Below are 13059 nucleotides of genomic sequence, written 5' to 3' on the forward strand. Positions count from 1 at the left end.
ATGTGTAGTTGAAGTGCCAGGAAAAGCCATGTTTGTTCCCCAACATCCGAAGTTTACTTCCAGGATCTTAGCAGAATCGCGCATCAAGTACCTAATGGGACATCGGCTTCAGGAGAGCGAGTGTGGGAGCTCGTTTCCAAAATGAACTCATCTGTCCAACAAAAGGGAACATTTCTTACTAAGAATTTCATCAGCTCTGCAGAAAAGATTCATCTTTCTTTAATATAACCTGATTCTGCTTCATTTGAACCAAAGCCCAGGCCTTTGTGCCATGAGTTCTACTTTTAAAAGTCTAGTAGTATTTAACCAACATTACTGAACTATGTGTCCGTATCACTTTTCTTCTGAGATCTAGTAAGGGATGTGGGAAAAAGTCTTAGCTTACTATGAAACACACACACACACACACACACACACACACACACACACACACACACAGTTTGATTATTAGGGGTATTCTAATTTACACATCTGCTCCTGACTCTGTCTGCTCATTTTGAATGGAGTAGCCTGATCTAAAACTAAGATAGGTAGAGTCTTCAGAATGCATCTACTGTAACAAGACAGGATGGGGTAGGAGCTTAGTATCTCAGGCAGAGGGAAAGCTTTAAACCACCTGATATCAGACCCTCTTTGTCCCTTTGTAAAGAAGGGCTGTGTGGTTACCTCACCCAGAGAGAGCCAAGGGTACTCCAGGACATTGTAGACACTGGCTGCAATAATATCTTGTAGGAACTCCAAGATCTCATAGATAGTTTCCTTTTTTTATGAATGAAATTGAGTAGAGGCAACTAGCAAAAAAAAAAAAAAAAAAAAAAAAAAAAAAAAAAATCTACTTTTGCCATAGCTCTCGTAAAGAGAAATAGGGAGATAGTCAGATCTTAAAAGAAATCTGCCTCAGCTAAGCAGAGGTATTCAGCAAGATACAAGTCCATGGAATCATATCCATTTTACTTCCATGTCGCACTCTGAATTACCTGATCCTTGTTTTCTGAAACTGCCCTTTTGTCCTGGACTGTCAGATCCTTAAGCCCATGGTGCCATTTTGACTGATTTACCTCTTCCAACACCCAGCCTGGTAATTGTTTTGTTCTACCATGAAGCCCCTAAACTTCCCAGTGGACTCGGTGGCTAGTATGGTAGTTTGGTGATGAGGTACCTCAGAGAGAGGAGAGAGGAACTAGCCTGAGAGAGGCCTAGAGGAACTAGCCTGAGAAAGTAAAACCCACATGGTACTTTGACCCTTTACTAGGTATGGGGATCTCCTGGGGACTTGAGATAAAAGTCCCCAAAAGACCAAGGTCCTTCCTACCTCAGGGAATCTGGGCTCCATGTTCTTGGTCACCTACCCAAGTGATTGTGCCACCCACTAAAATGTACAGCTGTATTAACAGCCTGGGGTGAGTAGCTAGAGGGTCTGGAACCAGCCAGGCCTGGCTCCAGAGTCATCTCTGTCCTCACTTCTACCTCTGCGGTATAGACTGAGTGGTAACTACGTCCTAGAGCGCACCTGATCCTCAACAGGAGAGAGTGTAGAAGTCTGCCTTGCTCTGCTAATTGTGACCATGGATGTAATTTAAATGCTTTTAACATTTGACTTGCTTTGAATACGTTAAGCCCATGAAAGTAAGGCCATTTTTCGATGGCCCTTGGCCTTCAACTCTGTACCTTTTACCCATCTTTCCAGTGACACAGTGACACTGTGGGGGAAGGATGTAGTGTCACCACCATTTTTATAGAGGGACAAAAGGATGGTTCAAAAGTTTAAGTGTGTACTTTTCATAGTTCCATGATGTAGTGAGTTTAGTGAAGCTGGGGTTTTAGTTGAGCCTTTGTGATCCTGAATCTAGTCATTTTTATTCCGTTCTGCTTCTTCCAAGACTTTGTAGCACCATCTGGATACTTAAAGTTGTTATTATCTTGAAAAGGTAGGAAGAAAGTTCCTGGGGACCTGGCCACTTGGAAGGCTGAGACCTGGAAGATCGCGATTTGTGGACAACCTCAGCTACTTAGTGAGGCCCTCTGCAACTCAATGAGACCCGGTTTCAAAATAAAGAATAAAAAATAGGGCAAGGGGTGTAGCTCGGAGGTCAAATGCCCCTGGGTTCCGTCCCCAGACCCGCAAAAAAAAAAAAAAAAAAAAAAGAAGAAGAAGAAAAGGAAAAAAAAACGCCTCTTATTCCAAATTGACTATAAAATCAACTGTATGATGGGACAATCCTAAATTGAAAGAATTCTAAAAATGGTACTCATTGAGCAAGAGCTGAAATGACCAAGCACAGAAAGTTTGACCCTGGATAGCTGTTTTGCTACTGTGTGTGTGTGTGTGTGTGTGTGTGTGTGTGTGTGTGTGTGTTACTAGGGATTGAACCCAGGGGCATTCTGCCTCCAAGTTATACCCCCACCCCGATTTTATTTCTTATTTGGAAAGACGACTTGCTAAGTTGCCAAGGCAGGCTTTAGAACTGTGATCCTCCTGTCTCAGCCTCCCAAAAGCGTGGGACACCACGCACAGCTGAACAGGTGTTTTTTTTTTTTTTTTTTTTTTCCCTAAACCCTCTATTTTCTCATGTGCCAAATGGGAATTGTGGTAACTGCCACATAGCTTGCTTTGATTAATAAAAAATGACACACCAATGTAATCAGCATCCGGTGTGTCAGAGACACTGATAGCGCCCGTTCTTATCTTGATAATGCTGGGAACTTTGCTTTTGGTGTGGCTCATTCAAAATGCAAAGCACAGTGTGATCCTTGGGTCTTTCCTGGGGTCCCTGTTGCAGATTTCACTGCTAAAGTGATATTTATAGGTAGAACTTCTGATTAAACTAGAGATTTATCCATAGGTTAGTCTGAGAATATGAACAGATAGATAGATAGATAGTCTTTCTTTTCTTGACTTTTTTTTTTTATTGACACAAAAGCACATCCCCTCTGTTAAGACACGGCCAAGTCATTGCTGGTGTTTTTATTTCCAGATGCACCAGCAGCACCCCTGAATCACTGACCTTTTCATTTGCCTCTGTTTAGGATTTGACGCCTATTTTACGTCTCGCACGCTTGAAAACAACAGAAGAAACGTGTGGTTTGCTGAATACTGGGAGGAAAACTTCAACTGCAAGTTGACGATTAGTGGGTCAAAAAAAGAAGACACGGATCGCAAATGCACAGGTAATTTTGTTCTCATCGGCCTCCTCCTGCCTCCTGATGTGGCTAGCATTGAAATGTCTGCATGGCTGACAGAAGGAAGCTTGGCTGGACACAGATTGAAAAAGCAAATTGAATTTTACTAGATTTTTCAGAAAAGGGAACAGGAGCCATAATTCTTGTAGGACAAGAGGAGTACAGACAAGCATATATTCTTTTCTGCCCATGCATCGAGCAGTAATTGACATTTTCCCTGAGTCTTGGAATTCAGAAGGGGTCTCGTTGCTGTGAATGTGTCTGTTGATAAGTATTGGTTCAGGAGATTGGAATAATTTTCACATAAAGATCTCTAACAAATCCCATACCTGCACCAGTTTTAATTATCACTAAGGAGTGTGTGTGTGTGTGTGTGTGTGTGTGTGTGTGTGTGTGTGAGAATAACTGAGGATTGAACCCACAGGCATTCTACCTCCAAGCTACACTCTCAACCTTTCTTTTAAATTTTTGTTGTTCTTGTTATTTTGAAACAGGGTCTCCCTAGGTTACTCAGTTTCACTTCACTGCTGAGGCTGTCCTTGAACCTGTGATCCTCCTGACTCAGCCTCCCAAGTACTGGGATTACAGGTGTGTACCACTGTTCCCAGTTCAGGGACAGTATATATGATAAAAACACAGAGGTTGTGTTTATAATAGTGACAACCCTGAAGGAGTTGCATGATGTTTAAGCCGGAGTCACCTGATATTTAAAATCTGCTTAAAAATTCACTGTTTCTCATATTTAAAATTTGCCTAACATATTCACTGTTCATATGATACTTGATTGATAATTCCATATAAAAAGTGTGTGTGTGTGTGTGTGAGAGAGAAAGATTGAGAAGTCAGAAGGAAAACCACATGTTAATGTCTTCATTCATGAATGTTTATTAAATAACATTCTTTCTGCTAAGTACCAGCAGTCTTGTGGTATAAAAACCAGATGACACACTATTTTCACATTTCTTAGAGTCTGATCAGGGGAGATGTAATGTTATTCCGGTGTTCTCTCTAACAAATGCATAATTATAAACTCCAACCCATGTTCTGTTGGTTATTAGGACATACAAGTGAGGAATTTGAATCAGCAGAGTTCAAAGCTTTCTCATAAGGCGTCCTTCAGGGAATGATGCTTGAGTCGAAATCTGAACACGGGGTAGACATCGGCTGATTGGGGAAGGAGAAAAATGGGTTTGAGAGCTTCTTACACAAGAGTAACAAGACAGAGATCTGGAGCAAGAGGGATTATAGCAACTCTCAGAGTGTAAAAAACATAAAAATGTGACTGAAATATAAAGAATAAGGGAAAGGATCATGGGCTGAGGCTGCAGGTGCAGAGAGAGACACAGGGACTAAGTTCTGTTGGGATATACCTGGAATTTCTCCTGGGTTTTTGAATAACCATGCAAGGGGTATTGCACAAGGATATGACATAATGTATCATCTTACTACATAAATATAATTTCCCACTGTATGTTCCAGTAGCTTTCAGCAATCATAATGGTAACTGAGATCCCCAAACCCTCAAGTATCTTTCGTATGATTGGTGGTATTGGGGTTCCTGGAAACCCTTCTACCTCTGGGCTACACTCCTAGACCTATTTTTATACTTTTTTATTTGGAAACAGGGTCTCTTAAGCCACCGCAGCTGGCTTCGAACCTGCGCGATCCTCCTGTCTCTACCTCCCAAGCGCGGGGATTACAAGCGTGCGCCACCACGCCCAGCTAAGAAAGAGACATTTTTGTTGGACATGGTTCTTGTTAGTTTAACTTGGCAATAGCTCTTTGAATTCTGGCCCCGTGAATGTTGAGGGTTAAGCTGCCGATCATCATACCTGATTCTGAGATGCATGAAGTCTTGGCACGATGCTAAAATTAACACAGTGACGGGTATAAAGATGCGTAAGTACAGTGTGATTCCTTAAGGAGGTCTTATTGAAAACAAACGTACAAGATATAAGTGAGGACATGTATAAATACAGGATACAAAGTCGGTGTGATCCATATACCTGAGACCTAACAGTGAACCAGGGTGTGGTTTAGCTATGTTCTCCAGACCATGTTGTATAATAAGTGTTTTCAGAAATAGGGTCCTATAATGTTGGAGGGGAAAATAAAATTAATTCAATGGTGACTGGACCTATGACACAAAGCTTTCAAGTGGAAACTGAAAAAATTAGTTTGACATCTGGATAATTTGTCTCTAAGACAGGGCACATTCAAGTGTACCAGAGTATGTGGATGATTGATGACCATTTTCTGCATTTCCTATGACATTTGATGTTCTATAGAATATCAGGAGGTGGAATGGGCTGTTGAGGGGCATTAGGTTTGTTCCTGTCTCAAGGTCCCTGCGTCTTCATAACTTACCTAGGCTTTTTATCTGAAGTCACATTTTAGTATTGATCTTTGAGAACTTTGGTTTATAACAAGTCAACTTACTGTCTAAGCCAACACTTTACAAAAATAGAAATAGGAATGTTTCTCTTCCTATCATACTCCTCTCATGTGAATATTTTGCATTTGTTAAATAACTCATGGCCCCAATTTATTTTTATTCTCTCATCCCATTTTTCTTTTTATTCTACTTCCTCTGTGATAAGATGCATCAGATTGAAAGGTGGTAAATATTGCTATCATCCTGATATCTGTCCCAGACCACATTCTCACTGTTATAATCCTCATCAACTGACCACACACCATAGAGGAAGATGTATGTGCTCAGTTTTTTTGTTTTTTTTTTGGAGATTCTGGGTTCAGTCTATGTGAAGACAGGGTTTGAAGCTGAGAGCATAATGGTGTAAAACAGAGGGAAAAAGGTAGGCTCTGCTCTTACATTGAGTAGGCCGGACGCAAGAGATCAGAAAGCACGGGGATTCAATGACCCAGAACTGTCTCTATAAGTCCACACCCACCAGCCTATGTTACGGCCCACATAAATCTACTTTAATGGATTTATTTACTAATAGCTTAGAACCTTGATGACTTAACTGTATCAACCCTGAACTTTTCAGGGAGCTTCCTAGCTGGCCATAATAGCATGAGAAGGTCATGTGTCTTTATCTTTCCATTCTCCAAGTCCGCCTAAGCTTGTATATTGCTTTGTAGCGCTCCCAAATGACTACTTTTAAAATCTTGAAATTTAAGTACACCTCAACTTGGAAGTGGAAGGTTGTGAGAAAAGCCATGTTGGTAGTGACTACGTAGAAGGAGAGATGATGCAGTGTAGTGAGATTCCGGTGTAGTAATGAGTCCTCGAAACTATGTCAAGAGGCTGAGAATCAACCTGGGACAGGGATGGGCAGGAGAAGGAAACATTGGTGGATTTAAAGATATGGGAGGTGTAGGGAAAATCTGCCTTAGTCACCAGATTGGGAAACATTAAAAGAATGTGCACCAGGTTTAAGACCAGCCTTACCAACCTAGAAAAGACTCTCGGCAACCTAGCGAGACTGTGGCAAAGCAAAAAAATAAAAGGGCTGGGGGTATAGCTTGGCACTAGAATGCCTTAGAGTTAAATCCCCAATAAGATCAATTGGATGGATGCATGGATGGATGGATAGATGGATGGATGACAGGTGGGTAGGTAGGTAGGTAGATAATAGATAAATAGATGATAGATAAATGGATGTTAGGTATACAACAGATAATAGGTTGATAATAATAGGTAGGTAGATAACAGAACATATATATTAGTAAGAAGCCACAAGATGAGAAGGCTCCCAGCTGAGTGGTTTGGGGGTGGTAGATTGACAACATGAAGAAGGTTGGATGTTCCGATCTGAGAAAAACAGAAAACAGCCCCCTTTATGTCTTTCTACGACAGTGTCCGCAAAAAGGATAGAAGTTATACGATGCTCACTGCTTGGCTGTGAGCTCAAATTGAAATGCAATCGTGTGTGTCCTCTGGAATGTATAGGCTACCTAGCCAGCATGAGCCGTTTGTTCTATGTTAGCTCCACACAGACATATAATGAATCAGATGTCAGACAAGGCGCTTTTTGAAAAATGAGGAATGACATTTATAATACAGGAAGAAACCAAATTTCTGAATTCAGAGAATAATGATGAGTTCTAAAATCCCATCAGAGTAAATATGTCATGAGAGGAAGAGCGATGTTGAAAATATTTATTAAAAAATATAGAATAAGCCAGGTGTGGCGGCATATGATTGTAATCCCGGCACTTGGGAGGCTGAGACAGACAGGAGGATCGCGCAGATTCAAAGCCAGCCTCAGCTACTTAGTGAGGCTCTCAGCAACTTAGTGAGATCTTGTTTCCAAATAAAATGGAAAATAGGACTAGGAGTGTAGGCCAAAGGTAGAAAGCCCCTGGGTTCCATCCCCAGTACCACACAAAAATAAAGTATATCTATAAACTATGAGAGAGAGAATAGTCAGGTGTGGTGGTGTATGCTCGTGGTCCTAGCATTTGGGAGGCTGAGACAGGAGAAGTGTAGTTGGCGGACAGCCTTTGCTGCTTCGTGGGGCCCTTTGCAGCAAAGCGAGACCCTGTTTCAAAATGGAGAGCGGAAAATGGGGATAGGGGTGTGGCTTGGAGGTAGAAAAAATATATTTTACTATTAAAAATATTTTTATTTTATTATTATTTTACTTGGGGCCAAAGGACAGGCGCTCTTACAGATCGCAACCGTGTCATCTTTGTTGCCGTGAATTCTCCATAGTCATTTAACATTTTCTTCAAGGGAGGCTAGCACATTCCCAAACATTTTAAGAACTTTCCGCTTTACCTTGATTTCTACATCAAGCTGGCAATCTGCCTTCTACCTTCCATACTAGTCGTCTGATTTTCAGTGCGGTGTGCCAAGCATCGGTAGTGGCAGATCCTGTTCGCGGGCTATTTGGGCTGTTGTCCTTCAAGGGGACACACAGCAGAACAAATATATGATGGTCCAGGCTTTCACAAAAGACACAAGCTGCATTTGACAGCATTTTCCATTAGTACCTGGAAACACTGTCTTGGGCCATGCTCCCAAGACCCCCAGCCACCAAGCCGCAACATGGCTGCCTCGTGCCGTGGGGGTCATTCTAAATCCAAACTAGGTATTACTGCCATTTTTGCTACCTTATAGTGGAAATGCATTTCCTCACGAAGACAGTGCCGATTCTCCACGCTCTGAAGCACGCCCGTGCGCGCAGTCCGCTGCAGACTCTTTATAATTGAGTGGCAGAAATATGAGGTGGAATTTGTTTTTAGTTTGTACTAATGTTCTTTCAGGTAGAGCCCACTAGTTGAGTGTCTTTACCCTTGAGACTAGACGGTTTACGGCTGACCCACAGACCAGTTTACCGTATACACTCACTAGGACTAATTTCGTCTCTAGAGAAATGTTAAGATTAAGGAAAAAAGGAAAATCACACAAATAATGTCTTGGAAGAGGGGATGGAGGCTATTCTGAAGTCAGGAACATCACCGTTCCAAGTGGTTAAGAATCCAGAGGGCTCTGGATTCAAAGAAGCCGGGATCTGCCTTCTAGCGATAGTTTCTCCTTTTCATGGGGTCTTGACTAGTAGATGTTGACAAATAAAGATGAAGGAGTAACGAAGGGTGTAGAAATACAAAAGTTGATTCGGAGGCTAAGGAAAAGATAGAAAGAAGACAGACCAGGTCCTGCTCAGGGGAGGAGTTCTCTAGGGGAGCAGCCATTGCAGTTCTTGAGAGGCAAATTCGTATCCCTTCTGTGGTCCTCCATCTGCTCTTTTTTCATGGGTCCGAGTTGGGTCTTGGGGACCCAGTATCTTCTGAGCAGTTTCAATCCCTCATTTGAATTATTATCTGATGGCCTATGGCCATGGCAGAGTCTAATCTTCTGGTACCATTTTCCTCCACCCACTGCCTTTTTTTTTTTCTTTGACCACACTTGGAATTGTTTACACAGGTGGTCCTCAGAATGTGGCTCACACAAGGGCCTGCAGTTTGATTTCCATAGTCTTTGTCTGGTCATTGATTCCCTTTTATCTTATACCTTCCCTGGGTTTTGTTTCTTATAAAGATGGAGTCACCCTTCCTGTTCCCAGATCCTCGGCCCTTTCTCAGTAGATCTAATTACCCTACCCATAAAACCTTGCGTGGCATTATTTTATCTTTCAGTCATTCCTTATTTTTAAAATGAAGATATACCAGGCATGGTGACTCAAACCTGTAATCACAGTGCTTGGGAGCCTGAGACGGGAGGATCACAGGTTCAAGGCTAACCTCAACAATTTGGTGAGGCCCTTTGCAATTTACCGAGACCCTATTTCAGAATAAGAAATGAAATAGGACTGGGAGTGTCGCTCACAGATAGAATGGCTATGGGTTCAATACCCAAATAAATACAATAACTGAAATAAAATAGAATGAGAATTTAAAAAAACTGAATTTTCAAAGTCATTGCGGTTGGGATTAAAACAGATGATTCAAATACAGAATCTGAAATAATACTGGCACCGATAGCTCTGTTCGGGTCACAGTTATCTGCTGTCTGGGCTGAATGGAGTTGTCTGTGAGCAATCTCGGAAGAGCTTATTGTCCGTGTCGGTCTTAAGGATAACCATGATTTAAGTCAAAGTGTGATGGGGAATATAGCCAGAGAGTAGACTTAAGTGCACAAGTGTAGTCAGCAGCTCTTCCCCGGGTATATATTCCAGAAAGTTTTCAGAACCTGAAGCGCAAGGCCTGAGGAATTGCAGCCCATACCCCAGGCTGTGTGTCCAGCCATCCTTGAGTCCTGGCTCCACAGACCCCAGACCGTGTCCATTTTACTGCACCGAGCGGTGTCCTGATAGGGTTTGTAGCATCCTCCGAGCGTTAGCTCCCAGATGCCTTCTGCAAACTCAGAAGGTTCTGAGAATCTGAGTATTTGCCTGCAGCAGCCATAAAAATCATCTTGCTGTCATATCTTATGGCTTACACAAAGCATTTGTCTAACTAACATGACTGTCCTGTCAGATGCTACTTGGTGAACGCAGATGTGCACGCATTACCTCTGCACCGGAGAGGAGAACTCGGTGCGCAGGAATCCATCACCCTCTGAAGGGGCGATTTGACTTCGAAAGATTTGTTATCCTTTTGTGACGACAGACCATAAATAAATGGGTGGCATCTCTTTTTGTAATGACCCATTGTATTTCATGTCTCAGATTTTTAAGTCCCATGATAAGCAAATTTGATTTGTATCTTTCATCAACCGATGTTCACAGTGGAAAGATATCACAGGATAAATAACATCCTCCAGCATTTTGGAAGGTCACAATTCTTTTCTTTTTTTTTTTTTCTTATTTTCTTTTCTTTTTTTTTTTTTTTTTTTTTTTGTGTGTGTGTGTGTGCATACACTGAAGGGCCATTCTACCTCTGAGCTACACCCTAGCCTATTTTGTTGTTTTGTTGTGAAACAGGGCTTTTGCTAGTTTGCTGAAATTATCACTAAATTGCTGAGGCTGGCCTCAAAACTGTGATCCTCCTGTCTCAGCCTCCCAAGTACTGGGACTACAGGTGTGCACCACCATGCCTGCATGAAAGGTCACAATTCTTAAGCCACGGCTTACTTCACTTTTCCTTTCTCATAGGTAGTAGTTTAAGGGGCAGTCTCTCTTGTAAAATAGTTAGGAAAGTCCATAAGTGCCATTGTGGTTTTTGTTCATTTGTTTTGCTTTTTTGTGGCTCTGGAGATTGAACCCAAGGATGTTCTACCTGTAGGCTATACCTCCAGCCCTATTTTATTATTTTTTTTTTTATTTTGATAGTCCCACCGAGTTGTCGATAGCCTTGTTAAATCTCCTAGGCTTCCTTCAAACCTGCAGTCCTTCTGTCTCAGCCTCCCAAATTCTGGGATTACAGGTTGACATTCCCACACTCAGATACCATGTTTTTCTCAAAGCTTTTGTTCTTATTATAGCCCAATAAATAAATGAAATAGGACTGGGAGTGTCGCTCACAGATAGAATGGCTATGGCTTCAATACCCAAATAAATACAATAACTGAATAAAATGGAATGAGAATTTTAAAAAATTGAATTTTCAAAGTTATTGTGGTTGGGATTAAAACAGATGATTCTGTTTTATCAAGTTAACAGATGTTAACTTGATAACCAAACTTTTATTGGGACAAAGCCCTTAAAGTTTGGCGCTCAGAGAATATATATGCGGAAAGAATTTATGCCTTTACTAATTAGTCTTCCCTGTCATTTTAGTATTCAATTCCGAATTGACCTTTCATTGCTACGTAGATGCTGTATTGCAGCACCTAGTTTATGCAGTAAGATTGAACGATTCACATCAAGATGTTGTAGTTGAATGACATCTCATTCTTTTTGGGCCGAGTCTTTGTGAAGCCATTTTGATGAGAATTAAGGTAAAATTCCGTTTTACACCTTTGTGCTGTCTTCAACCAAGGTTCCCCACAGATTGATTTTGGTTTCATCTCAGTGAGCATAGGTTATGAGAGTGTGTGTTAATATAGTTCTTTGTCAAATTGTGGATTCTCTGATGGATCTCTAGGTGTCAGGCTTGGTTGATATTTTTCTTGTTAATACTCTTAAATATTTCCCTCCTGACATCCTCAGTCAGTAACTAGTTTGTTTTCGTGGTAACTGGAAACATGTCATTCATTATTTAAAGGTAGACAGTTACTGGGCGTGGTGGTGCACACCTGTAATCCCAGTCCTTGGGAGGCTCAGACAGAAGGATCAAAGGTTCGAGGTCAGCCTCAGCAACTCAGTGAGGCCCTTGGCAACTTAGTCAAGTCTTGTTTGAAAATAAAAAATGAAAAGGGCTGGGGATGTATTTCAGAGGTAGAATAGCCTTGGATTCAGTTCCTATTTGCAGAGTCACACAGAGACACAGTAAAAAAAAAAAAAAAAAAAAAAAAGTCATGTCTCTGAGTCTTCAAAGGCTAAGGTATAGAATGTGAATTTTGGTAAGGTATTTACAGCCACAGTTTGAGTGCGTTTACTAATCAAATTTAGGGGAAAAAAAGACATTTAAAATGAAATTTCCCCAATGGAAATGATTTCAATGTCACATCAGAAATCCTCATGAATTCTTGAAAGCTCCCTTATATCCTTTGTGATATATGCATGAACATTTTAATCTCACTATGATAGGTAATTATAATGAATCTTTAAGAGGATAAAAATCTTTTCTGAAACATGGATTATTGAATTAAAGTCCTGTGACCATAAAAGATAATTATATTTCTAAACTTTGGGTTCCTTTACATAATACATAGTCAAAAATAGGCTTTTAAATCACATTTAATAAAATGGAATCTTAGGCTAATTCTGTAGCTCTGGTTTTTTGTTTGATTTTTGATTTTTGTTTTTTGTTTTTGGTGGTACTGGGGTGGAACCCAGGCGCTTTTCTACCTCCGGGCTATACTCCCAGACCTATTTTATATTTTATTTGGAAACAGGGTCTCACTAAGTTGCTGAGAGCCTCACTAAGTAGCTGAGGCTGGCTTCGAACCTGCGCGATCCTCCTGTCTCAGCCTCCCAAGCGTGGGATTACAAGCATGCGCCACCACACCCGGCCTTGTAGCTCTGTTTTTAATTCATTTAGATATGAAAGCTTCATTTTCTTTTTCTTTTTCTTTTTTTTTCCTTTTGGTGCTGAGGATTCAACCCAGGACATTCTACCCCAAGCCTATTTAATTTTGTATTTTCAAACAGTCTCACAGGCCACTGAGTGTCTCACTAAGTTGCTGAGAATGACCAGAACGTGCAGGACCTTCCTGTCTCAGCCTCCCAAGTATGGGGGTGACAGGCATACATCCCCATGCTGAGGCTGGCTGGTCGCGTTTTGCCTGATGTTCCCTGGTTCCATCCATTTTACTGCAAATGACCTAATTTTGTTGCTCTTTAATGGCTGAGTAGAATTCCACTG

The 13059-nt window shown here is 41.3% G+C and overlaps 1 protein-coding gene across 2 annotated transcripts in view; it reads left to right on the plus strand.

The window, feature by feature from the left end:
* Window positions 1-13059, plus strand: part of GRM7 (glutamate metabotropic receptor 7) — a gene marked incomplete at both ends in the record, with an annotated part of 645729 nt that overhangs the window by 442040 nt on the left and 190630 nt on the right. For both annotated transcript variants that reach the window (XM_080718117.1, XM_080718116.1), the window contains one exon: window positions 3028-3168. In XM_080718117.1, the coding sequence (XP_080574243.1) occupies window positions 3028-3168 (141 nt within the window). The remainder of the gene's footprint in view (window positions 1-3027; window positions 3169-13059) is intronic.

This window comes from Muscardinus avellanarius, assembly GCF_963383645.1.
Source record: "Muscardinus avellanarius genome assembly, chromosome: 22".
NCBI classification, from domain to species: Eukaryota; Metazoa; Chordata; class Mammalia; order Rodentia; family Gliridae; genus Muscardinus; species Muscardinus avellanarius.